This window comes from Lampetra planeri, unplaced genomic scaffold (assembly GCF_965212315.1).
Source record: "Lampetra planeri unplaced genomic scaffold, kcLamPlan1.2.h2 scaffold_160, whole genome shotgun sequence".
In the NCBI taxonomy this organism is placed as follows: domain Eukaryota; kingdom Metazoa; phylum Chordata; class Hyperoartia; order Petromyzontiformes; family Petromyzontidae; genus Lampetra; species Lampetra planeri.
In genome coordinates, this window is record NW_027614329.1 from 45,368 (window position 1) to 73,012 (window position 27,645).

General features: G+C 52.5%; 1 protein-coding gene across 2 annotated transcripts in view; it reads right to left on the reverse strand.

Annotated features, from left to right (window-relative positions):
* Positions 1-27,645, reverse strand: part of LOC144739613 (cyclic AMP-dependent transcription factor ATF-6 beta-like) — a 43,133-nt gene that overhangs the window by 11,488 nt on the left and 4,000 nt on the right. For both annotated transcript variants that reach the window (XM_078622533.1, XM_078622534.1), the window contains exons 3-12: positions 26,123-26,219; positions 14,780-14,877; positions 13,464-13,620; positions 12,169-12,345; positions 11,672-11,850; positions 11,109-11,300; positions 8,909-8,997; positions 5,355-5,504; positions 4,203-4,301; positions 1,742-1,832 (exon numbers count right to left, since the gene is read on the reverse strand). In XM_078622533.1, the coding sequence (XP_078478659.1) occupies positions 1,742-1,832; positions 4,203-4,301; positions 5,355-5,504; positions 8,909-8,997; positions 11,109-11,300; positions 11,672-11,850; positions 12,169-12,345; positions 13,464-13,620; positions 14,780-14,877; positions 26,123-26,219 (1,329 nt within the window). The remainder of the gene's footprint in view (positions 1-1,741; positions 1,833-4,202; positions 4,302-5,354; positions 5,505-8,908; positions 8,998-11,108; positions 11,301-11,671; positions 11,851-12,168; positions 12,346-13,463; positions 13,621-14,779; positions 14,878-26,122; positions 26,220-27,645) is intronic.

Consider the following 27,645-nt stretch of genomic DNA (forward strand, 5'->3'; position numbering starts at 1 on the left):
ACAGGGGCATCTCACTCCTCAGTGTGCCGGGAAAGGTCCTGGCAAGGATTATTCAACATTGCCTTGCTAGGCACGCTGAGGAGAGGCTTGCGGAGCCCCAATGCGGTTTCAGGAAAGGGCGGTACTGCACAGATGCCATATTTTCTGTCCATCTGCTACAGCAGAGGTGTAGGGAATTCCAACAAGACTTACATCTCTGCTTTATTGACCTGGTCAATGCCTATAATACCATCAGTAGGCCTGGGCTCTGGGTTGTTCTTCGTGCTTTCGGAGTCCCTGACCCTCTGCTAACGATCATTAAGGACCTTCATGATGGTGAGCGGGCCCGGGTAAAACTACGTGGCCGGGAGTCAGAGCCTTTCCCTGTACACCTTGGGGTGCGACAGGGATGTCCTCTGGCTCCCACATTATTTAACATCTATTTTGACCTCGTAGTTCGTGAAGCCTTCAATAGCTGTACCGGGGGAATTTCCATTTGGTACAGATATAATGGGAGGCTGATCGACGCCCGGGTGCGATCAAGGGATGGCTCCCTATTGGTCAACCACGTTATGCATGCCGATGATTTGGTAATAGCTGCTCATTCAGAAGAAGAGTTGGAGATGCTGCCGCTGAGACTGGAGCATGCCACTAAGAGGTGGGGCCTTACCATCAGCCCCACCAAAACTAAGCACCTGCCTGGGTATTTTGTACCATCGGACACTTCACCCCCACAACTCCCAATCGGTGATGGGGCAGTAGTGGAGAGAGTGGAGAGTTTCCCATACCTGGGCAGTGTGCTTATGACCGGCTCCAGTTTAACAGCAGAGGTCTCACTCCGAATCAGTCGAGCGGCAATATCTTTTCATCGGTTGCGTAACGCTGTGTGGAAGCTACCTGGTCTGTCGCTCCGCACGTAGCTTCAGGTCTTCTCGGCCACAGTCATTCCCTCCCTTCTCTACGCTTGCGAAATGTGGACCCCTCTAATGGAGCATCTTCGCCGGTTGGAAACATTTAGGCTGGCCTGCCTACGATCCATCCTGGGTTTAACCAGGCTGGATTGTGTGAGGAGCTCACAAATCCTTGAAAGATCTGGGCAAAGTCCCATCGGTGAGCTCCTCCGGCAGGCAAGGCTGCGTTGGCTGGGTCATGTAGCCCGCATGCCCAGCCAGCGCATGCCTCAACAGCTTTTGTTCGGACGGATCGAGGGGGCTAAACGGCTGCAGCACGGACTAGAAAAGAGATGGAGTGATGTGGTACAGGAGGACGTAGAGCTGAGTGGACTTGCCGATGACTGGTACCAGCGGTGTTAAGATCGGCCTCAATGGAGGAGGCTCGTGAAGGACACTACTGGGCAGTTGGAGGCAGTCGCCCTGTTTGAAAAAGAGCTGTATAGCTCATCGGCTTCCTCCAGAATAATACATATTCTGATTCTGACAACGAAGGGCGGAGGAGCGACGCTCACAACAACGAGCAGAGCGCCGGGTGGCTAAAGCACAGCAAGTTGGTACAGTAGGGGGCACAGGTGGTGCATCAGCCAGTCATCTCAGTCATCTCAGTCAGTCGATCCGTGGCACCTGGGTCTGCCCCGTGACCTCCTGCCAGCGGGCGTTCGACACTTCACGTGGCCTCAAGATGCACATGGCCTCAAGATGCACATGGCCTGGCACAAGCATCGTGGTGGCGTCACCGCCACTTAGTGGCGAATGGCGGTTGTTGTTGTTGTTGTGAGAGTCAGTGAGTGATCCCTGTGAGTGATCACCGGGGGGGTTGAGCGTGCCGCTGGAGTGAGCACGGTGCGATTGCGCTGCCGCTCGTGCCGCAGAATCCATCCATGCAGCTCCCCAGACAGCCTGACAGACACATGCAAAAAATATAAAGATCCCTCATGTAGCCTTCCAGACTGTAGGGGCAAGTGCTATTATAGAGCAGCATCTATGAAGGCCGGCACAGCACACGAAGGGGGTGGGTGGCCAGCACCACGCCCGGCCGCCTTTGTCTCCCCAGTGGCGATGTTTACTACACAACGTACCAGGTACTCATTTGAGGCCGAGTCGACCTCGGGGAGGCCGAGGACTGGTTCGGATAATCGCTGTAACCGGTGTTGGCCGTGAGCGGGAACCGTACCCGGGTTGCCGGGTTCGTAGTGCAGCGCGTGCTCGCCACTACGCTACCGCTCCCCATAACACACACACACGTACACACACGTGCACACGCGCGCGCGCGTGCGCGCACGCACGCACACACACGCGCGCGCACACGCACGCACACACACGCGCGCGCACACACACTCACACGCAGATGCGCGCGCACACGCATACGAGCACACATACATGCACACACACGTAAATACGCATGCACACACACACACACACGTAAATACGCAAACATGTAAATACGCACACACATACGTCAATACGCGCACACACACACGTAAATACGCACACGAGCGAGTGGTGAGTGAGTGGTGAGCGAGTGGTGAGCGAGTGGTGAGCGAGTGGTGAGCGAGTGGTGAGCGAGTGGTGAGCGAGTGGTGAGCGAGTGGTGAGCGGTGGACGCATGGTGAGCGAGTGGTGAGCGAGTGGTGAGCGGTGGGCGAGTGGTGAACGTGTGGTGAGCGAGTGGTGAGTGTGTGATGAGCGGTGGGCACGTGGTGAGCGAGTGGTGAGCGAGTGGTGAGCGGTGGGTGTGTGGTTAGCGAGTGGTGAGCGAGTGGTGAGTGAGTGGTGAGCGGTTGGTGGGTGGTGAGCGAGTGGTGAGTGAGTGGTGAGCGGTGGGCGCGTGATGAGCGAGTGCTGAGCGAGTGGTGAGTGTGTGGCGAGCGGTGGGCACGTGGTGAGCGAGTGGTGAGCGGTGGGCACGTGGTGAGCGTGTTGTGAGCGAGTGGTGAGTGAGTGGTGAGCGGTTGGTGGGTGGTGAGCGAGTGGTGAGTGAGTGGTGAGTGATGAGTGAGTGGTAAGCGAGTAGTGAGTGAGTGGTGAGCAAGTGGTGAGTGAGTGGTGAGCGAGTGGTGAGCGAGTGGTGAGCGAGTGGTGAGTGAGTGGTGAGTGTGTGGTGAATGAGTGGTGAGCGGTTGGTGGGTGGTGAGCGAGTGGTGAGTGTGTGGTGAGTGGTGAGTGGGTGGTGAGCGAGTGGTGAGCGAGTGGTGAGCGTGGTGAGCGGTGGGCACGTGGTGAGCGAGTGGTGAGCGAGTGGTGTGTGGCGAGCGGTGGGCGCGTGGTGACCGAGTGGTGAGCGGTGGGCGTGTGGTGAGCGAGTGGTGAGTGAGTGGTGAGCGGTTGGTGGGTGGTGAGCGAGTGGTGAGCGAGTGGTGAGCGAGTGGTGAGTGAGTGGTGAGCGAGTGGTGAGCGAGTGGTGAGCGAGTGGTGAGCGTGGTGAGCGGTGGGCACGTGGTGAGCGAGTGGTGAGCGAGTGGTGTGTGGCGAGCGGTGGGCGCGTGGTGACCGAGTGGTGAGCGGTGGGCGTGTGGTGAGCGAGTGGTGAGTGGTGAGCGGTTGGTGGGTGGTGAGCGAGTGGTGAGTGAGTGGTGAGCGTGGTGAGCGGTGGGCACGTGGTGAGCGAGTGGGGAGTGAGTGGTGAGCGGTGGGCGCGTGGTGAGCGAGTGGTGAGCGAGTGGTGAGTGTGTGGCGAGCGGTGGGTGCGTGGTGAGCGAGTGGTGAGCGGTGGGCGCGTGGTGAGCGAGTGGTGAGTGAGTGGTGAGCGGTTGGTGGGTGGTGAGCGAGTGGTGAGTGAGTGGTGAGTGATGAGTGAGTGGTGAGCGAGTGGTCAGTGTGTGGTGAGTGGTGGGCGCGTGGTGAGAGAGTGGTGAGCGAGTGGTGAGCGAGTGGTGAGCGAGTGGTGAGCGAGTGGTGAGCGGTTGGTGGGTGGTGAGCAAGTGGTGAGTGGTGAGCGAGTAGTGAGTGAGTGGTGAGCGAGTGGTGAGTGAGTGGTGAGCGAGTGGTGAGCGAGTGGTGAGCAAGTGGTGAGCGAGTGGTGAGTGTGTGGTGAGCGGTTGGTGGGTGGTGAGCGAGTGGTGCGTGTGTGGTGAGTGAGTGGTGAGAGAGTGGTGATCGAGTGGTGAGTGAGCGGTTGGTGGGTGGTGAGTGAGTGGTGAGCGAGTGGTGAGTGTGTGGTGAGTGAGTGGTGAGAGAGTGGTGATCGAGTGGTGAGTGAGCGGTTGGTGGGTGGTGAGTGAGTGGTGAGTGAGTGGTGAGCGGGTGGTGAGCGAGTGGTGAGCGAGCTACCGCAGGATCTCGCTGCTGTTGAGCTGGATGCAGGACTGGGGTAGGATCACAACTTGGTCGTCCCTCCTCAGGACCAGTTCCGAGTCAGCCCAGCGCGCACTACAACAAAGACAAAGATCCCCCGGGTAGCCTCACACAGACTGTAGGGGCAAGTGCTGTTAGTAAGCACCTACGAAGGCCGGCACTGTGGCACACGAGGGTGGCCAGCACCACGCCCGGCCGTCTTTGTCTCCCCAGTGCTGATATTTACGACACATTGCACCAGGTACTCATTTGAAGGACAGGGCTCAGCCTAGCGGAGGCTCAGGACTGGTTCAGATCATTGCTGTCACTGGCATTGTTGGCCGTGAGTGGGAATCAAACTCGGGTCTCTTCTGGGTTCGTAGCGCAGGGCAGCGCTAACATGCTGGATAAAGGAATCCGCAAGCCATTGAGACTCACAGACTCACACAGAGACTCACAAACTCACAGACTCTCACATAGACTTGCAGGTTCACAAAGATATCCATAGACTCACAAAGACCTAGAGCCTCACACAGAAACCCATAGACTCACACAGATACCGATAGACTAACACAGAGACCCAGAGACTCACACAGAGACACACACAGTAAGTAAAGAGTGAAGGTCGGTGGGTGGATGAGTGGATGGGTGAGTGGGTGGGTGGGTGGGTGAGTGGGTGGGTGAGTGGGTGGGTGTGTGAGTGGGTGGATGGGTGAGTGGGTGGGTGAGTGGGTGGGTGAGTGGGTGGGTGGGTGAGTGGGTGAGTGGGTGGGTGAGTGAGTGGGTAGGCGAGTGAGTGGGTGGGTGAATGAGTGGGTGGGTGAGTGAGGGGTGAGTGGGTGAATGAGTGGGTGAGTGAGTGGGTGGGCGAGTGGATGGGTGGGTGAGTGGGTGGGTGGGTGAGTGGGTGGGTGAGTGGGTGGGTGTGTGAGTGGGTGGATGGGTGGGTGAGTGGGTGGGTGAGTGGGTGGGTGGGTGAGTGGGTGAGTGGGTGGGTGAGTGAGTGGGTAGGCGAGTGAGTGGGTGGGTGAATGAGTGGGTGGGTGAGTGAGGGGTGAGTGGGTGAATGAGTGGGTGAGTGAGTGGGTGGGCGAGTTGGCATGAAGGGAGCTGTGAGCTTGCTGTTGACCCCTCCGCGTGACCCCTCACCGGCTGTGTGGGCGCTGCGCCTCCGTGGGGGGGGTCGAGGGGGGTGGCTGTGCCCGCTCCTCGTACCCCAGCAGCTTCCGCCCGGGCAGGGGGGGCAGCAGGCGGGGGTGGGGGGCAGGGGAGTGGGGGGCCTCCCCCAGCGGGCCCAGCCTGCAACAGCAGCAACAACTACATCAACAACGTCGTCATCGTCATCGTCGTCAACATCGTCGTCATCATCGTCGTCAACATCGTCGTCATCATCGTCAAAATCGTCGTCATCATCAACATCGTCGATATCGTCAAAATGAACATCGCCAACATCGACATCATCATCGTCAACATCGTCAACATCGTCATCATCGCCATGGAAATCTTCATCGTCAACATCGTCACCACTGTAAACATCATCATCATCGACATCGTCAACATCGTCATCGTCACTATCGTCAACATTGTCATCGTCAACATCGTCACCACCGTAAACATCGACATTATCATTGTAAACATCGTTAACATGAACATTTTCAATATCGACATCGTCAACATCAACATCGACATCGTCATCATCGTCGACGTCAACATGAACATCGTCAACATGAACATCGTCAACATCGACATCATCATTGTCAACCTCATCATTGTCAACATCGTTAACCATGACCACCATCACCAAAGACAAATATCCCCTATATAGCCTTAACAGACTGTTGGGGCAAGTGCTGTGAGCGAGCACCTATGAAAGCCAGCACTGTGGCACGCGAGGGGGTGGGTGGCCAGCACCACGCCCGGCCACCTTTGTCTCCCCAGTGGCAGTGTTTACACACCACACCAGGTACTCATTTGAGGCCGAGTCTACCTAGGGGAGGAACAAGAACGGTTCAGTTAATCGCCACTGGTGTTGGCTGTGAGCGGAAATCGAACCCGGGTCGCCAGGTTCGTAGCGCAGTGCATTCACCACTAAGTGGCGGTGACGTCACCACGACGCTTGTGCCAGGCTATGTGGACGTTGAGGCCACGTGAAGTGTCGAACGCATGCTGGCAGGAGGTCACGGGGCAGACCCAGATGCCACGGGTCGACTGACTGAGATGACTGACTGATGCACCACCTGTGCCCTCTACTGTGCCAACTTGCTGTGCTTTACCCACCCGGTGCTCTGCTCGTTGTTATGAGCGTCGCTACTCCCCCTCCGTTGTTATTGGAGGGCGACTGCCTCCAACTGCCCAGTAGCGTCCTTCACGAGCCTCCTCCACAGAGGCCGATCTTGACACTGCTGGTAGCAGTCATTGGCGAAGATGCTCCATTAGGGGGGTCATGTTTTGCAAGCGTAGAGAAGGGAGGGAATGACTGTGGCCGAGAAGACCTGAAGCTTCGTGCGGAGCAACAGACCAGGTCGCTTCCACACAGCGTTACGCAACCGATGAAAAGATAATGCTGCTCGACTAATTCGGAGTGAGACCTCTGCTGTTCTACCGGAGCTGGTCATGAGCACACTGCCCAGGTATGGGAAACTCTCCACTCTCTCCACAACTGCCCTCTCACCAATTGGGAGTTCTGGGGGTGGAGTATGGTACAAAATACGCAGGCAGGTGCTTAGTTTTGGTGGGGCTGATGATAAGGCCCCACCTCATAGTGGCAAGCTCCAGCTTCAGCAGTGAGCAGCAATTACGAGATCATCGGCATACATAACATGGTTGAGCAATAGGGAGCCATCTCTTGACTGCACCCGGGCATCCATTGTATCTGTACCAGATGGAAATTCCTCCGGTACAGCTATTGAAGGCGTCACGAACTACGTGGTCGAAATAGATGTTAAATAATGTGGGAGCCAGAGGACATCCCTGTCGCAACCCCAAAGTGAACAGGGAATGGCTCCGACTCCCAGCCACGTAGTTTTACTACGGCCCGCTCACCATCATGAAGGTCCCTAATGATCGTGAGCAGCGGGTCAGGGACTCCGAAAGCATGAAGAACCCAGAGCCCAGGCCTACTGATGGCATCATATGCCTTGACCAGCTCAATAAAGCAGAGATGTAGGTCTTGTTGGAATTCCCTAAAAGGCTGCGGTAAGCCTCCTCATTCTCCGACTTGGGATGCTGTAGCCGATGAGAGTGGGCCTTTTGGTTTTTCTCAGCCACCCTGAACACCTCCTCTGTCAGCCAGGGTCTCTGAGGTCTGCATGAGCCACAGTCCTAAACCTAGCCCATTTCCCCTCGACATCAGGAGTGGGGGACGATGCAAACCATAGCCGCAAGCGATGATTAAATTCTTGCTTGCAACTTTCATCAGCTAGCCGAGACCTTGCCACTAAGGGTTTGAATGAGGTCCTGGGTGTACACCCACCACCGGAGTGGAAGAATGGCAGGCACATCTTACGGATGACAAGTCGATGGTCAGTGGGCAGATCAGCTCCACGGTAGGTTCTGGTGTCAAGGACATGGGCCCCCATCCGCTGTTCCATCACTATGTAATCCAGCAGATGTTCTTGCTTGGACCCGGCATGCATCCATGATGTTTGTGGGGATGCGCCGATGCCGGAACAGCGTGTTGGTAATTACAAGCCCATGGGCTGCACAAAAATCTAGCAGCCTCCTGCCGTTGTTATTGAGCTGATCTGGCCCATTCCTTTCCAATCACTCCAGACCAGGTGCCAGCATCATGACCAACTCGTGGGCATTGAAGTCACCCAACAGGATGACTCTATTCCGAGGGGCCACTTTAGCTAGCACCTGTGACAGGAGGTCATAGAAGGCATCTGACTCATCGGCCTTGCCTGCATCCCTCCACGGATGTTCGTCTTCAGTGGGGGCATAAGTAACCACGACCACCACTCCTCGCCTCTGGTTGATGAGAAGGCGAGCCCGAAGTAGCCTGGGGCTTACAGCTTCCCACACCTCACAGCCATGTTCCCATTTCACCTTCATTCTTTTGTTCAGAAGAAGAGCACTCCCCATTGTTTGGCAATCTCCTGCCCCGAGAAGAGGACTGTCCACCCCTCATGGTGGCAGGAGCCAGAGCCGGTCCACCGGACCTCCTGAATACCACAGAGATCCAGGTGGTTCCGGTCCAGTTCCTGACAGAGGAGTGGCAGCCTATCCTCCGCAGTGAGTATTCCAACTTTCCACGTAGCCACACGTAGTAGTTTTTTGTTGTTTCTGGAGGAGCCCCGAGGGTAAGGATTCAGTCTCCTGGGTGCGCCAAATGGGGTTTGGCCAAGAGACGTCATAGACACCTGTCCCCCCAGGGCCTCTGGCACAAACTTATTAATCACAATTTTCAGTCGTGTTTTAGTGGTAATTAATTGAAGTTGGAGGGGTTACCAGCCCCTCGCATGCATCCAAAGCCCCATTTGGCCGCTGCGGTGGTTACAAACGCCATGAGAGGAAAGTGCAAATTAAATTAGCTCTCCCCCCATGGCACTGCCCACCACAGGGTCTGGCACCACGAGGAGCTAGGGGGTTGTTTTTGCCGGTCTCATCACCACCACCATTACTACCACCATTACTACCCCTATCACCACCATCACCCACTAGCATCACCACCACAACCACCATCACCAACCACCACCACTCACCCGAGGGGGCCGTATCCCAGGACGATGAACGCCAGCAGCGCCATGGCACAGACAGCCTTCGTGGTGCGGGCAGCACCACCCCCTCCACCCTGCCACAGCCACACACACACCAGACAAAGATCCCCCGTGTAGCCTCACACACTCGTGGGGCAAGTGTGTATGGGTGTACCGATACCCACACACACACACCAGTTAAAGGTCCCCCGTGTTAGCTTACACACCCGTGGTGGCTAGGAGATGTGAACTCCCTCGCCTGGCCTACAGGAGTTCGTGGGTTCGATCCCGACCCTGACGATGCCTGCTGCTGTATATTTGGAGTATGCGTCTCTCTCCCTGTGGTCGCGTGGATTTTTCTCTGGGTCCTCCGGTTTTTCCCTCCACATTTAAAATCAACGTCACCACCCGTTAAGATTGTTTGATCCCTGCTATAAATTTCCACGTTATGATCATGATGATCAGTCACTTGGTTGAGCTATCGTTTGTGATAGCCAAGATGCTTCTGTAAAAAAAGCTACGGAGCTTAGTGGGGCCTTCTTACTTGGTAAAATTAAGTTTCATTTCATGTGTAGGGGTGTTACGGGAGGGCGAACAAACACACCAGGGGTGGTTATGCCCGCACGCGGAAGGATGCTTACATCCACGTACGCATCGGTTAGCCCTGGGGGGCTGAAACGGCGCTGTGATCCCCCACGGCCCCACCCCTCGGGGGGGAGTTGCTCTATGAGGCGGTGAGCCGGTGGGCTCGGGGTTCAGTGTTCAGCTTAAACCAGTGAAAAGTGAAGACCGGCTAGATAGGCCCTGGGACTCCCCTGGATCGCTGTCCTTCTAAGGACCGACCAGGGCAAGCCAGTGGCGTGGCCCCGAGAGCCCAGAGCCGATGCTCTTGTAAGAGCCGGTCTGGTGACTAAGGGTGCCGTGATCCTAGCTTGGCCAGAGCTGGATCAGCTAGCCTCCCCTAGCTCTCGAGTGGAGGACCTGGGAGTAGGCTAGCCGGGATAGAGATAGTGGGGTCTCCCTGTTAGATGGATGAAGGGGCCGTTACCCCTTTGAGTGTTGTATACATTGGCCTGTGCTGAGTGAAACGTTATAATAAATAAGTGTGCCTCCGACTACGTCGTCCACGTCTCATTGAACTTACTACACATGTATGGGTCTACCGATACTCAGACACACACCAGACGAAGATCCCTCGTGGTGTGTGGGTAGCTGTGTGTGCAACCCGGGTTTGATTCCCGCCCAACACCGGTGACTACTATCTGAACCGGTCCTGGGCCTCCCCTAGGTCGACTCAGCCTCAAATGAGTAGATGGCGCGATGTATAAGCATCGCCACTGGGGAGACAAAGGCGGCCGGGTGTGGTGCAGGCCACCCACCCCCTTGTGTGCTGTCCCGGCCTTCATAGGTGCTGCTCGCCAACAGTACTTACCCCAACAGTTTGCTACAGGCTCTACGTGGGAGCTTTGCATTTGTGTGTGTGTGTGTGTACCTGTGTGTGTGTGCATGTGTGCGTGTGCGCGTGCATGCATCTGTATGTGCGCGTGTGTACCTGTGTGTCTGTGCATGTGTGCGTGTACCTGTGTGTGCGTGTACCTGTGTGTGCATGTACCTGTGTGTGCGTGTACCTGTGTGTGCACACACCTGTGTGTGCACACACATGCACACACAGGCAAGGCTGCGTTGGCTGGGCCATGTAGCCCGCATGCATAATTATCGCATGCCTAAACAGCTTTTGTTCGGCCGGATCGAGGGGGCTAAACGGGCGCGGCACGGGCTAGAGAAGAGATGCAGTGACGTGGTACAGGAGGATGTGGAGCTGAGTGGACTTGCCGATGACTGGTACCAGCGGTGTCAAGATCGGCCTCTATGGAGGAGGCTCGTGAAGGACGCTACTGGGCAGTTGGAGGCAGTCGCCCTCCAACAACAACAGAGGGCGGAGGAGCGACGCTCACAACAACGAGCGGAGCGCCGGGTGGCTAAAGCACAGCAAGTTGGTACAGTAGGGGGCACAGGTGGTGCATCAGCCAGTCAACTCAGTCATTTCAGTCAGTCGACCTGTGGCACCTGCTGGGTCTGCCCCGTGACCTCCTGCGAGCGGGCGTTCGACACTTCACGTGGCCTCAAGGTGCACATAGCCTGGCACAAGCGTCGTGGTGACGTCACCGCCAGTGGCGAATGGCGGTTGTTGTGTCTGTGCGTGTACCTGTGCGAGCGCCAGCAGCTGAGCAAGCTGGTTCCGCAGCGCCACGTTCTCGCGCCTCAGCGCCGCGTTCTCCACCAGCGCTGCCTGCAGCTGCCCCTGCAGCTGCTGCAGCTGCTGCCGCTTGCGCGCTCGCGACTGGCACGCAGACTCCCGGTTCTTCATCATGCGCTGCTGCCGCCTCCACACTCGCTCCTGGCCACGGGGGGGGGGGGGGGGGGGGTGAGGGGTCACGAGTCACCGGTCAGGGGTCACTGGTCAGGAGTCACTAGTCGGGGGTCACCGGTCCCACACGGTCAGTCACCTCTCTCATACTGCCTGTCCGAGTTACGGGTCCCGTGGGTGAATGGGTTTACTCACTCATAGACTCATGCACTATTCATAGAGACCCATACACACACAGAAATTACTGATACAGAGACACAGACTTACACAGAGACCCATAAACTCCCTCAGAGAGCCATAGAGACCTATAGACTCATCACACAGAGACCCACAGACTTAAGGTGCGATCGCATTTAAACACTTTGTGTACACGGCCACCGTGGCGAGAGGGGGTAACGTACGTCAGCGCCAGCGGGGGCGGAGGGTATAGAAGCCGCCGGTGCTGGCACTATGGGCTTGGCTGCCGATGCTGATGCCGGCACCACGACGTTCCTGGCGGTGATTGGGAGCGGCACGGCCACCACGCTGGAGCCAGCAGGAGCCAGCAGCTGGCTGGGGCACCGCAACACCACGGTGCGGGCTGTGACACGCACACGCACGCACACACACACGCGCACATACACGCACGCGCGCACACACACGCACGCACGCACACACACGCACACGCACGCACACACACACGCACGCACGCACACACACGCACGCGCACACACACACGCACGCACACACATGCACGCGCACGCACACGCGCCCGCGCGCACACGCGCGCACACACGCACAAACACACGCGCGCACACACGCTCTGTGTGATGAGTCTATGGGTCTCTGTGTGAGTCTATGGGTCTCTGTGTGAGTCTATGGATGTTTGAGTGAGTCTCTTTGTGGCTGCAGGAGTCACCTGCTGGTCCCATCGCAGTAGCGGCGATGCTGTGGGTGGCGGTGCAGCGTGGGCCGGCTGTCGCCGGAGCGAGGAGGGGAACCGGCGTGAGCAGCACGGGCAGAGGTGGCACGGTGCCAGCCGGGCCAGCCGGGCCAGCGCCAGACAGCCCCGGGCACCGTGGGAGAAGCAGGGGGCCTGGTGGAGGGTACGGCGGACAACCACTCCGCTGGTATACAACACAACCACAAACTTCTATACCACACAATCACACACTCACACACTTCTATACCACACAACCACACCACTTCTATACCACACAACCACAAACTTCTATACCACACAACCACACCACTTCTATACCACACAACCACACACTCACACATTTCTGTACCACACAACCACACCACTTCTGTACCACACAACCACACCACTTCTGTACCACACAACCACACCACTTCTGTACCACACAACCACACACTTCTATATCACACAACCACACACTTCTATACCACACAACCACACACTTCTATACCACACAACCACACACTTCTATACCACACAACCACACCACTTCTATACCACACAACCACACCACTTCTATACCACACAACCACACACTTCTATACCACACAACCACACACTTCTATACCACACAACCACACCACACACTTCTATACCACACAACCACACCACTTCTATACCACACAACCACACCACTTTTGTACCACACAACCACACCACTTTTGTACCACACAACCACACCACTTCTGTACCACACAACCACACCACTTCTATACCACACAACCACACCACACACTTCTATACCACACAACCACACCACTTCTATACCACACCACACACTTCTATACCACACAATCACACCACTTCTATACCACACAACCACACCACTTCTATACCACACAACCACACCACTTCTATACCACACAACCACACCACTTCTATACCACACAACCACACCACACACTTCTATACCAAACCACACCACTTCTATGCCACACAACCACACACTTCTATACCACACAACCACACCACTTCTATACCACTCAACCACACCACTTCTATACCACACACAACACCACTTCTATACCACACTACCACACCACTTCTATACCACACAACCACACATTTATATACCACACAACCACACCACTTCTATACCACACAGCCACACCACAAACTTCTATACCACACAACCACACCACTTCTATACCACACAACCACACCACTTCTATACCACACAACCACACCACACAACTCGTAGTGTCCGTGTGGTGCAGTGCCGTGCCGCTCACCACCGGTGCGCGCGGCCGAACCACGCGGCTCCTCTGGCCGGAGTGCGGCGATTGCGGCGGTTGCCGAGCTGCCGGCAACGGTGGGGAGCGGGGACGGACACGGCACGTCACCCGGCAAGGTGGGCGGGGTGGGCGGACCGCTCTCCCCCTTCACGTCCTGACGGTCACAGCACCGCGCGGCGCGTTCACGTGCTATATACACTACTATACACTACACTATATACTACTATACACTACACTACTATACACTACGCTACTATAACTATGCTACTATCACTACACAATACTCTACACTACTATACACTACACTACTATACACTACGCTACTATAACTACACTATATGCTACTATACACTACATTATACACGACTATACATTACACTATCCTCTATGCTATACACTATGCTATACACTGCTATAAACTACGCTTTACACTGCTATACACTACACTATACAATATACAATACACCATACACTCCTTCTGGCTAGCCATTAAACAAAGACGGCCACCACATCGCGCACTTCCAGATGCTCTGCTTCTGCGGCCGTCTGGAATGATCTTGCATTCTGATATTAGGAAGCCACTGGAGCTATGCTGCACTTTTACATCATTTAGATTGACAAACTCGTTTATTTAGAACCGCTGCTGCTGCTTGTTGTTGTTGTGTTTAGTTTGTTGTCCCTCAATCTTGATTTGAAGCGTTCGTGACTGCAGGAATCCATACTCTTTGGTTCTTTCCGTAAAGTCACGAAGGTAGAAAAAATAATAGATCACGACATTTCGATCGCACTGCAAGCAATCGTCATCAGGCGGTTGGCTCCGGTGCGAAAGAAGTTCAACATATCGTATGTACATACAGCCACGGAACGGTGAAGCACGCACGTGTGTGTGCGCCTGTGTGTGTGAGTGCGTGTGTGAGTGTGTGTGAGTGCGTGTGTGCGTGTGAGCGGGGGTGCGTGTGTGTGCGTTGAGTGTGTGTGTGAGTGGGGAGCGGTGGTGCAGCGATTAGCGCGCTTCGCTATGAACCCGGCGACTCGGGTTCGAGTTCGATTCCTGGTCACGGCCAAAACCGGTGACGATTATCTGGACCGGTCCTGGGCCTCCCCTAGGTCGACTCAGCCTCAGATTAGTACCTGGTGCGATGTGTAAACGTCGCCAGTGGGGAGACAAAGGCAGCCGGGCGTGGTGCTGACAACCCACCCCCTTGTGTGCCACAGTTTCCGGCCTTCATAGGCGCTGCTACTCGCTAACAGCGCTTTCCCCGACGATTTGTTGAGACTACACGGGGGACGTTTGTCTTTGTGCAAGCTCTCACCTCGGGCCCCAGAGGGCCAATGGAGGCCGGGGAGCCCAGGCAGCGCGAGTCCGGCGAGGATGCCACCGGTTCCTCCTTCTCCTCCTTCACCTCCGTGTCTGTGAGCGGTAAAGGCGCAGCCCCTGCAACTGCTCGCTCACAGCTCCTGCAACTACTGGCAGGCAGAAGAGGCTCCTCTACAAGAGGCTCCCCTACAAGAGGCCCCCCTACAAGAGACTCCCCTACAAGAGGCTCCCTTACAAGAGGCCCCCTTACAAGAGACTCTCCTACAAGAGGCTCCCCTACAAGAGGCTCCCCTACAAGAGACTCCCCGACAAGAGGCTCCCCTACAAGAGGCTCCCCTACAAGAGGCTCCCCTACAAAAGGCTCCCCTACAAGAGGCTCCCCTACAAGAGGCTCCCCTACAAGAGGCTCCCCTACAAGAGGCTCCCCTACAAGAGGCTCCCCTACAAGAGGCTCTGTTGTATATGTGGGGTGTGAAAATTTTGATGTGTTGTATGCGTGCGTGGGTGAAATTATTATGTTGTATATGTGGGTTATGAATATTCAGTGAAAATAATAATAATCAATCGAAATTTGGCCAAAGGTGTAATTATCCGGAAATACTTTAATCCATGTAATTACGCACATTTAATTATGCCAATTCGAGAGGTAATTGTAGTAATTATGCGAGTGGGTGTAATTATGATAATGCAAGTCGTTATGATAACCAGACCCCGCCTCGGTGACGAGGGTGGGTTATCGATCGGAATAAGGCAATTAATCGTATGCAGTTATGCAGGTGTGGTGTAAGTATACAAGATTAACTTAGATTAACTCGGCCTCGTTGTCTAGGTTCGTCTCATTCTCGCTTATTTAGGTCCCCGGTTCGCCCCGTTATCGCTTTAACATTTACTGAGTATGTGTTAGTGTGTTTATTAAGGTCACCAAGTTCAGATCTCAACGCAGAAGCAGATCTTATGCATAGACTTCAGGAAAGAATCACACAACCACTTCTGTATTAATCAATTTATTACTAATTCAACTTCGACTATGATATAGTATGCGAACTCTCAATCCCGGAACGTCAACACGGCATCAATACAGTATCATCAATGATTGTCTGATTTCACTTGACAACGGCACATGGATCCCGCGTAACGCGATGGTTGTTAGTGGGAGAGAGTCGTTAAAACATGCAAATACTATGCTAAGAAAACCTTAACGTTAATGAATGAAAGATACTTGAAAGATTATACGGCGATAAAACACAATCAAAACAGTTATTATTCTTAAAGGCACCAATCTCAACAGATACATCGCAGGTTATCTGACAACAGAGTGGCTCGGCGGAAGGAGGTGCCAAGAATCAATTCGTATTGATGGATCTGTTGGGAATTTATGCGATTAAGAGTACAGTCCACTAAATATTAAAGATAATACTCTTACAAATGACGGATGGCCATCACTCGGTCTCGAGTTTTTCTTCACAGCCACGGATGGCTTATGGGTTCGAGTGGGTTTGAGTGGTAAGAGTTGTCTTCAATAGTCAGTGTTCGGAGTCGGTTCTTTATGTCAAACAAACGCCTGGTGGTCGTGTGGTGAGGGGGCGGTGCGCGTCATACGTATTAGTCGCTCCTCTGTCGCCGTGGGGAATTGGTTGGATGCCTGTTGATACGCTGTCGTAGTTCGGAACCCGGTCGGTAGGTGGCGCCCGCAGCTCGCTCGCAGCGCACCGTCGTCCTCTCGTCACCAGACCGCGACCCTGGCTGCCAGCAGGGGCCTCTGACGCGGCAGGTTGAGCTGTCAAGCGGGTCTTGCCCGCCTGCAGAGGAGACGGGGAGCTGCTTGAGTCGAGCCCCGAGAGCCAGCTGAACTCGGCTGAGTCCCAGAAGCTGAAGAGTCGAGCCGACCCGTTAGTCGCAGCTCGGCTGGTGAGTTCGACCCTCTTGGTCGAACTCGGCTGATGAGTCGAGCCGACCCTTCCGGTCGAGCTCGCTCATGAGTCGACCCGTTGGTCGCCCTCGTGATGAGTTGACTCCTGGTCGAACTCGGCTGATGAGTCGAGCCGACCCTTCCGGTCGAGCTCGCTCATGAGTCGACCCGTTGGTCGCACTCGTGATGAGTTGACTCCTCTGGTCCAACTCGGCTGATGAGTCGAGCCGACCCTTCCGGTCGAGCTCGCTCATGAGTCGACCCGTTGGTCGCACTCGTGATGAGTTGACTCCTCTGGTCCAACTGGTTTCCAATGCTCAGAGTCCTTTTTTTTATGCCGAAAAATCCCTTTGGGTCCTGCCCACAAGGCGGGGTTTTCTTTTGATTTACTGTGTCAGGATCTGTCCGTGTGTAGGTGTGTTCATGTGTGTGTCCGTACGTCCGTGTGTCCTTGTGTGCATCACCCACGATATATCCCGTGGTCATATTCCCTCCATAAAATCCACGAGCAAACAATCAGGTGTTACAAATTGCCTCGAGGTCGTCTCTCTGTCTGGGTGCGATTTATCCCTTGTTTGGCCTTCTTCATGAACCAAAACACAGACGTACAAATCGTCTCATAGGCACCTCTGTCCGTGTTGCACGACCTGGAGGGAGGGGCACACTCCCTCCGATCCTCACAGCACACAAAGACATGGTTAAAAGTTTTAAATTAACATTTGTCCCTTACCATTTCCCAGTTATGATTCTGTATGTAGCCTAAGGTGTGTCGTTTCCCATCGTGGTGCTTGACTCAAGTGGCGGTGCCTCCCCGAGCACATACACACTCCCATCCCGCGCTGCGGGGATACAAAGACGGCCGGGATCTCCCTTTCTCTCCGACCCTGGATTTAACATCGCTCTTTTATTATGTATTTATTCGACCTGGTGGTGATTTATCCCGTTATGCTTCGGGTCGAGTTGTATCAATAACTTTAGCCTACCCTGTTGTTAAACTCCGACTTTAACGTTATTTTAATAGCAATACAGAATAATTGAGCTTTTCGACTTAACTAGGCAAACACGAACTTTTGGTAACCCCCCCCCCCCGCAGCCTCGCTGTTCAGCTGAGCCTGCAGCCTTGAGAGAGAGAGAGCAACACCCTTATTTTCGCCTCACTGTGGTCATCCAACCTTCTGCTCTGGGAGTGTGATTAATTTCAGGACAAGGCCCCCTCACGTTCAGACGTGCAGTGGTTGTTAATCAGCCCCCTCTCCTGTATACACAACCTTGAGCTGAGTTTATCTTGGCTTTTTCAGCTGCAGAGAACAAGGCGTGTTTCTCCTCTCTGTGTACACGTGTTCCAATTAGCTCGAAATCCCTAACACACAATCAGTGATGACCCCCCCGGCCTTCTGTGGCCGTGATCCAGACAAAGGCGCCTCTGCTTCCTTTCATTGCATTCGAGTCGACACTGTTCCATTATTCGCCCATGTGCTGAGGTCATAGATGGTTGGGCTTTTTGCCTTAGCTATGTCTGGCTGACTTTCCCACTGTCTCTGCCGCCTGCACGGGTGACAGGTGTCCGTTTATCAGGCCTTATCTATCCCTGAAGCAAGGTTGCAATTCTGCCATCTTAGCCCTCCTCCCGTTCATTACTACAACACCTGGTGTTTTGCAGTTTACTGCGCTTTGGTGTGTTTTCATTCATTATATATCAATGATGATAATATATAAAAATATCAAGTTTGGAAGAAGGGTTAGGATACAACATTCCGCCCTTTTAAAAATGGCCAGTGGTCAAATGGCCACGGGTTATTTTAAAAAAAATGTATACCCTTCTTCCATCATGAACCATCGATTGTCCTCAAGTTTTGCTGCTATTTCCTTACAACGCGCGCGTACGTGTCACAACTTAACATGGTTATATGTGACAAGAGAGAGGAGGAAAAAAAAAATTCTAAAGGAAGGTAACACGATAAGGGAGGGAGAAATTATTCTATTGACTACGTGTTATAGGAGATATCGTTAAAAATATAGTTTCTACGGTTATTCTTGGGTGGCATCATCAGGCCTTGGCTCCCTTCTAGCTTGGCAAGGTACGTTAGCAGGAGCGTGAGCAGGAGGGCTGCCATTTCCTGGAAAACATGTTACATATTATCGTAGTGTGATATGCCCATTAGTTTAGTTCCCCAGAGATTGGTGTTTTATTCTGAGTTAATTTTTTTTATGTCCTAAGGTTAAGCGTTATTATGTTTCCACTTAAGCTTTCTGGAATTCGTACCCTTTAGTTTTTATTTTTATTTTTTTTTGGAAGGTCGTATAGGTAGGAAACATATAATAATAAAAAAGTATTGTTTGTTGGTTAATTATCTTTGTTAAGTTTCTACTTTTCGGTACGGAAAACGTTAAGAAAACGCGAAGTTTCAACCGTTATTTATTCTGCCCTTATCTGTATCTCTAGATGTCTTGGGAGGCTAGTCCATACATCTTTTGTCCATTTGGATGTCCATGACCTCTTTGTGACCGAACTCTCAACACTTTAACCGCCCTCCATGTTTCATGGATTCCTGGTGTTCTTGTGAGGAGAAGTGAGTTGTTTTCATTAATTAATTAAAAAAAGGTATATATATAAATTTAAAAAAATTATTATATTTTTTTTGAATTGTTCTTAATTAAAAAAAATAGACACAACAATCCGGCCGTTTGAAAATTATCAGGGGTCGATTTGGCCACTGGCGAATTTTCAAACCACGTAAATGCCCCTTTTCTTGTGTTATGAATCTATAAGCCGCCCTCACTCTCGGCGGTTATTTCTTACGACGCGCGCCTATGTATCACAATCGTAACATGGTTACTTTTGAAATAAGCAAAAAAAAATAAAACACAACGTTAACATCGGTATCACCAGTTACATGGTTCTCATCCCTCATAACTCCGACGGATATTAATTTTCTTGTTTTTGTTAAATCCTGGGAAACGCTAGGTAGCGGTTTCGAACGCATTTTTGCGTTAATTCCCTCCTGTTACATCCTGGCAATCTTTTTACCAAGTTCCAAGTGTCTGGTTTACCACTTATCACTTTGATCATTCGATCACGGTTTTCCGGTTCGTTTTTGTAATTTCCCCTCTCACTCTCTCGCGTCGTGGGAGTGTGGGGTGTAAAATTGTGCTGCACATAATCAGAATTCGCGCACACAACCAACTTCTGTACTCCGTCCTCACTGGCATTCGCTCTCTCTGCGATTACATGCACATTTGCCGAGTCAGTGTGTCGATTTAATTCTGTCCCTCGTAATGTTGCCCTCTTTGCTTTTACGAGTGTGTTGGATTTCAACACCATTCCCGATACGTCATGGACATTCGTCTCCATTTTAGCACTCCGATCCACATAAATTTTGGTTTCCCTTGGATATTTTCCATTCAAAGGCTCATGCCTGCGCTCCTCAGGGCGTGTCCCTGCTGTCGGTTTTTGTACTGTCCGATCCCGCTTCAATGCAACCCGGTCCTTGTATTCGATCCGCGCGTCACTTACGGGAGTACTGTCCACGTTTCTGCCCGCCCTGTCACTTGTACTCTGCCTGTATTCCCCTTTGAGCTCAGGGTTTAATACCTCGGCGGGTGGGGCGCGTGTTGGCCGCTCGCTCGCGCTCACTATGGGTAGTTCATCAAGTCTTTGGACCGCATTCTGTGTTATTCCTCTATTCCCTCCTGGTATAGCCGGTGGAGGAATTGGTCGGAATTGGATCGATTGTGTTTGACCTCCCATCCCGCGATTACTCTGAATGTTCGCATCCATACCTCCGCGGTCTGTGTAACCCCTTCCCGCTGGATGGTGTTGATATGGTTCTGTTCTGAACCTCCCCCCCCTACGATTCCTCTGAATGTCCGGCTTTATGCCGCTCTCATTCTCGTGCCAACCTCTCTCTGGGTTATTTTGCCATGTGTGCGTGTTTGTTTGCTCCGCCCTGCATTGTGGGACTGCTCGGTGATTTTTATTCCTCTCTGAGAGGCTGGGTTCTTTATCCCTCTCCCTGTGTTCTGGATCCGAATTATGATTCTTAGCTCTGTATAACCATGCCATGTACGCCTTGCTCTCTATGCGGCGTAAGGATGCGGTTTCTGGATTCACAACCATTCTCACCCTTTCTGTAATCTCTGGGCTCAAGGATTCAAAAAACATAATTTTGAACATTTTATCTCCTTCGTGGTATTGATTCACATCGCCTGCGTAATACGCTCTTTTAAATTGCACGAGGTAGTCACGTGGATCTTGGTCCATGCCCTGGGTCATCGATTTTACAGCATAAAACCCCTCAGTGAGTGTCGAATATTCTCCAAACTTCCGAATCACTGCCAGGCTCAGTTGTTTAAAATCATTTCCAACCTTGTGTGGTAGTGACTTTACCCATGTAATAGAATCTTTATTTAAGCTTCGTTTCAACAAACTCGCTTTTTCATCCCGTCTCATCAACCCTCTAATCATTGCCTCCTCTTCCACTGTCGCGATATGTGTGTGGATATCCATGGACTTATTGTGGGGGTCAAAATCGGGAATTCTGACTAGAGCCTTGTCCATCAATTTAAGGGTTTTACTGTTGAAAAAGTATTCCGAAAGTTGGTCGCCGTCAGCGTCATCATCAAACAAGTTATCATCAGGCAATCTGTCACTTTTATCTGTTCTGCGTGGGGCGTGATTAAGCAGTGTGCATTTTCTGTGTGCGTGCCCAGTGCCGTGTCGCTCGTGTTGCCATTTCCCTTCAGTTTTGCCTCTGCCCTTAGCGGAGCACGTCCTGTCGACTTTACTTTAACATTTTGCTTCCCTCTATCTGTGAAGCCGTCAATCTCACATGTCCCTGTCTGCATATGTATCTCTCCATCCCTTCTCTCGAATGAGTGTGATTTAACGTTACTTCCATATTTATTCTGTGGATCCACGTCTGTGAGTTCCGCTGGTGTCGCGAGCCCTGATTTCTCCTCCCTTACGATGGTGTGAGGACATTTTTCCTCGTTTATTAGAGACGATTTATCTCCCGTTTCCTTTCCAAATTTCCCTTTATTCCACCATCCCTGTCTGTATGCCTGTGTGAGGAGGAATGAGTCCTGTCCTGCCTTCTCTGCAGCTTTTGCATCGTGTTCGCCTCTGTTACATTTTATCCAGTCAATTAGTTTCCTCCGAGGTGTGTTCGTGTTATCGATACAGCTCCCTCCCCATATGTCTCTCTGACTGTACTGCTTTGTAACAGATTGGTCGGTACGTTTTAATACGAGCTCCCCGTACCCCGTCACCAATTCAAAAATTATTCTTAATCCTATCATCTCAAGTGGCAGGAGTTACTCTAGAATTCCCCTTCAGAGCACTTATAAACAATTGTATCACAGGATGCGTCAGTTCAACTCGAGCAAATAATTTCAGCCCAGCTGTCTTTGTTATACTCTGCTACTCTGGTATTTCCCTTCAGAGCGCGTTTTGTTTTGTTTTACGCCCGTTTACAATCACAAGGCAACGTTAGTTCACACCACTTTGATTAACACAACAGTGATTCGTTCCTGAATTCATGCACAAACTGTCTGCGAGAAATCCCGGACAAGAGCCCCCATTATGTTGTATATGTGGGGTGTGAAAATTTTGATGTGTTGTATGCGTGCGTGGGTGAAATTATTATGTTGTATATGTGGGTTATGAATATTCAGTGAAAATAATAATCAATCGAAATTTGGCCAAAGGTGTAATTATCCGGAAATACTTTAATCCATGTAATTACGCACATTTAATTATGCCAATTCGAGAGGTAATTGTAGTAATTATGCGAGTGGGTGTAATTATGATAATGCAAGTCGTTATGATAACCAGACCCCGCCTCGGTGACGAGGGTGGGTTATCGATCGGAATAAGGCAATTAATCGTATGCAGTTATGCAGGTGTGGTGTAAGTATACAAGATTAACTTAGATTAACTCGGCCTCGTTGTCTAGGTTCGTCTCATTCTCGCTTATTTAGGTCCCCGGTTCGCCCCGTTATCGCTTTAACATTTACTGAGTATGTGTTAGTGTGTTTATTAAGGTCACCAAGTTCAGATCTCAACGCAGAAGCAGATCTTATGCATAGACTTCAGGAAAGAATCACACAACCACTTCTGTATTAATCAATTTATTACTAATTCAACTTCGACTATGATATAGTATGCGAACTCTCAATCCCGGAACGTCAACACGGCATCAATACAGTATCATCAATGATTGTCTGATTTCACTTGACAACGGCACATGGATCCCGCGTAACGCGATGGTTGTTAGTGGGAGAGAGTCGTTAAAACATGCAAATACTATGCTAAGAAAACCTTAACGTTAATGAATGAAAGATACTTGAAAGATTATACGGCGATAAAACACAATCAAAACAGTTATTATTCTTAAAGGCACCAATCTCAACAGATACATCGCAGGTTATCTGACAACAGAGTGGCTCGGCGGAAGGAGGTGCCAAGAATCAATTCGTATTGATGGATCTGTTGGGAATTTATGCGATTAAGAGTACAGTCCACTAAATATTAAAGATAATACTCTTACAAATGACGGATGGCCATCACTCGGTCTCGAGTTTTTCTTCACAGCCACGGATGGCTTATGGGTTCGAGTGGGTTTGAGTGGTAAGAGTTGTCTTCAATAGTCAGTGTTCGGAGTCGGTTCTTTATGTCAAACAAACGCCTGGTGGTCGTGTGGTGAGGGGGCGGTGCGCGTCATACGTATTAGTCGCTCCTCTGTCGCCGTGGGGAATTGGTTGGATGCCTGTTGATACGCTGTCGTAGTTCGGAACCCGGTCGGTAGGTGGCGCCCGCAGCTCGCTCGCAGCGCACCGTCGTCCTCTCGTCACCAGACCGCGACCCTGGCTGCCAGCAGGGGCCTCTGACGCGGCAGGTTGAGCTGTCAAGCGGGTCTTGCCCGCCTGCAGAGGAGACGGGGAGCTGCTTGAGTCGAGCCCCGAGAGCCAGCTGAACTCGGCTGAGTCCCAGAAGCTGAAGAGTCGAGCCGACCCGTTAGTCGCAGCTCGGCTGGTGAGTTCGACCCTCTTGGTCGAACTCGGCTGATGAGTCGAGCCGACCCTTCCGGTCGAGCTCGCTCATGAGTCGACCCGTTGGTCGCCCTCGTGATGAGTTGACTCCTGGTCGAACTCGGCTGATGAGTCGAGCCGACCCTTCCGGTCGAGCTCGCTCATGAGTCGACCCGTTGGTCGCACTCGTGATGAGTTGACTCCTCTGGTCCAACTCGGCTGATGAGTCGAGCCGACCCTTCCGGTCGAGCTCGCTCATGAGTCGACCCGTTGGTCGCACTCGTGATGAGTTGACTCCTCTGGTCCAACTGGTTTCCAATGCTCAGAGTCCTTTCTTTTATGCCGAAAAATCCCTTTGGGTCCTGCCCACAAGGCGGGGTTTTCTTTTGATTTACTGTGTCAGGATCTGTCCGTGTGTAGGTGTGTTCATGTGTGTGTCCGTACGTCCGTGTGTCCTTGTGTGCATCACCCACGATATATCCCGTGATCATATTCCCTCCATAAAATCCACGAGCAAACAATCAGGTGTTACAAATTGCCTCGAGGTCGTCTCTCTGTCTGGGTGCGATTTATCCCTTGTTTGGCCTTCTTCATGAACCAAAACACAGACGTACAAATCGTCTCATAGGCACCTCTGTCCGTGTTGCACGACCTGGAGGGAGGGGCACACTCCCTCCGATCCTCACAGCACACAAAGACATGGTTAAAAGTTTTAAATTAACATTTGTCCCTTACCATTTCCCAGTTATGATTCTGTATGTAGCCTAAGGTGTGTCGTTTCCCATCGTGGTGCTTGACTCAAGTGGCGGTGCCTCCCCGAGCACATACACACTCCCATCCCGCGCTGCGGGGATACAAAGACGGCCGGGATCTCCCTTTCTCTCCGACCCTGGATTTAACATCGCTCTTTTATTATGTATTTATTCGACCTGGTGGTGATTTATCCCGTTATGCTTCGGGTCGAGTTGTATCAATAACTTTAGCCTACCCTGTTGTTAAACTCCGACTTTAACGTTATTTTAATAGCAATACAGAATAATTGAGCTTTTCGACTTAACTAGGCAAACACGAACTTTTGGTAACCCCCCCCCCCGCAGCCTCGCTGTTCAGCTGAGCCTGCAGCCTTGAGAGAGAGAGAGCAACACCCTTATTTTCGCCTCACTGTGGTCATCCAACCTTCTGCTCTGGGAGTGTGATTAATTTCAGGACAAGGCCCCCTCACGTTCAGACGTGCAGTGGTTGTTAATCAGCCCCCTCTCCTGTATACACAACCTTGAGCTGAGTTTATCTTGGCTTTTTCAGCTGCAGAGAACAAGGCGTGTTTCTCCTCTCTGTGTGCACGTGTTCCAATTAGCTCGAAATCCCTAACACACAATCAGTGATGACCCCCCCGGCCTTCTGTGGCCGTGATCCAGACAAAGGCGCCTCTGCTTCCTTTCATTGCATTCGAGTCGACACTGTTCCATTATTCGCCCATGTGCTGAGGTCATAGATGGTTGGGCTTTTTGCCTTAGCTATGTCTGGCTGACTTTCCCACTGTCTCTGCCGCCTGCACGGGTGACAGGTGTCCGTTTATCAGGCCTTATCTATCCCTGAAGCAAGGTTGCAATTCTGCCATCTTAGCCCTCCTCCCGTTCATTACTACAACACCTGGTGTTTTGCAGTTTACTGCGCTTTGGTGTGTTTTCATTCATTATATATCAATGATGATAATATATAAAAATATCAAGTTTGGAAGAAGGGTTAGGATACAACAGCTCCCCTACAAGAGACTCCCCGACAAGAGGCTCCCCTACAAGAGGCTCCCCTACAAGAGGCTCCCCTACAAGAGGCTCCCCTACAAGAGGCTCCCCTACAAGAGGCTCCCCTACAAGAGGCTCCCCTACAAGAGGCTCCCCTACAAGAGGCTCCCCTACAAGAGACTCCCCTACAAGAGGCTCCCCTACAAGAGACTCCCCTACAAGAGGCTCCCCTACAAGAGGCTCCCCTACAAGAGGCTCCCCTACAAGAGACTCCCCTACAAGAGGCTCCCCTACAAGAGGCTCCCCTACAAGAGACTCCCCTACAAGAGGCTCCCCTACAAGAGGCTCCCCTACAAGAGGCTCCCCTACAAGAGACTCCCCTACAAGAGGCTCCCCTACAAGAGGCTCCCCTACAAGAGACTCCCCTACAAGAGACTCCCCTAGAGTCAGGCCTTGGGATCCCCTCTGGAGCATCCCCCCTCCACTCTCGCATGCCTCCACCCCGCGTCATCCCCCCACCACATCACCCCCCCATCCCGCGTCACCCCCCCCACCCCGCGTCACCCCCCCCCCCCATCACTCTCCCTCCCACCGCGTCACCCCCCACCCTGCTACAAGAGGCACCTCCCTCTCCCCCCCGCCCCCCGCGTGCCCCCACCAGTGAAGATCTGCTTGTAGATGTCGCTCCACGGTTCCGCTACGTCGACAGCAGCAGCAGCCAGCGCCTCCATGTCCAGCTCCACGTCCTCCTCCAGCTGGCGGGGGGGGGGGGGGTGTGGGGGGGGGTGTGGGGGGGGGGGTGGTGAGGTCGGTGTGTGGGGGGGTTGCCGAGGGGGGGCGCGAGGGGACGACACGTGACACCACGGGACGGCCCGTGACACACAAGCCCCGAGGTGCGTGAATGTTGGTGTCTCATTGTCCTTCGTGTCAACACCGATGATAGCGATAATTATCTGAACAAACGCAAACGGCCCTGGTCCTCCCCTAGGTGGACTCAGCCTGAAATGAGTATCAGGAGACAAAAGGCGGTCGGGAGTGGTGCTGGCCACCCGCCCCGTCATGTGCCGTTCCAGCCTTGAAAGGCACTGCTGCTACTTGCTAACAGCCAAGGCCGTAATTATAATATATATTGGGGGGGACACATCCTCCCCAATATTCAAATATGCTCAAAATGTCCCCCCCCCAATATATTACTAGAAAAATAATTGCTATGCTATGTAAATAAAAACAACAATTTGCTAAACCTTGGCCACAATATCTGGACTTGTCTTCGTTTTAATATGATTGTGGTTATGGTTGTACTTTATTAATCCCTAATCTCTGTAAAAACAGAGCAATGTAATACAATACACTATTATACATTATTATAAAAAAAAAAATGAAAAGTCCTTCCCATGTGTTAGTGAATTTTTAAATATTTTAGGCAGGAAATTTCGTTTTCAAATTTAGATATTTTTCTGGGTTGGGACCGCCAGACACCCTGGAAGATTTGGTCCCCCCCAATGTTGACTCCATGGCTACGGCCTTGCTAACAGCACTTGCCCCTACGGTCTATTAAGGCTACAAAGTGGGGGGGAAATCTTCGTCTTTGTGTTGTGTCTATGGGGAGCGGCGGCGCAGCAGTTAGCGCGCCGCGCCACTAAACCCGGCGACCCAAAGTAAAATTTTCGCTCACGTCTACCGACACCGAGGTTGACTCATCCTCAAGTTATAAATTGGTGTGGTGAGAATCGCTAATGGGGATACAAAGGAGGCTGGGAGCAGTCCTGGCCGCACCACGCCCCTCGTGTGCGCCACAGTGCCGGCCTTCGTAGGCGCTGCTGCTACTCGCTCACAGCCCTTGCCCCAACGGCCTACCTGGGGGACCTTTTTCTGTGCGAGAAGCGGAAGGGGGGCTATGCAAGATGCGACTGTGGGCCGCCCTCCTTTCTCCCAACTCACTGTGACTGAAGTGGTTACGGCGGAGGGATGTTTAACTCCGCATGCACAGTGATATACGCAGGCTCTAACTACTCAGATTTTAGTTCAGTTGCGCCGTGTATTGGAGTTCAGAGGGAGATGGCTCTGACCGCGGACGACGGTATTCATAATAATACACGAAGTCCTGCGTCTTGCTGTCATGCGCACGTCAGCCGGCAACAACATCCTGGTGCTGCTGTTCAGGAACAAGCAGTGGTGGCG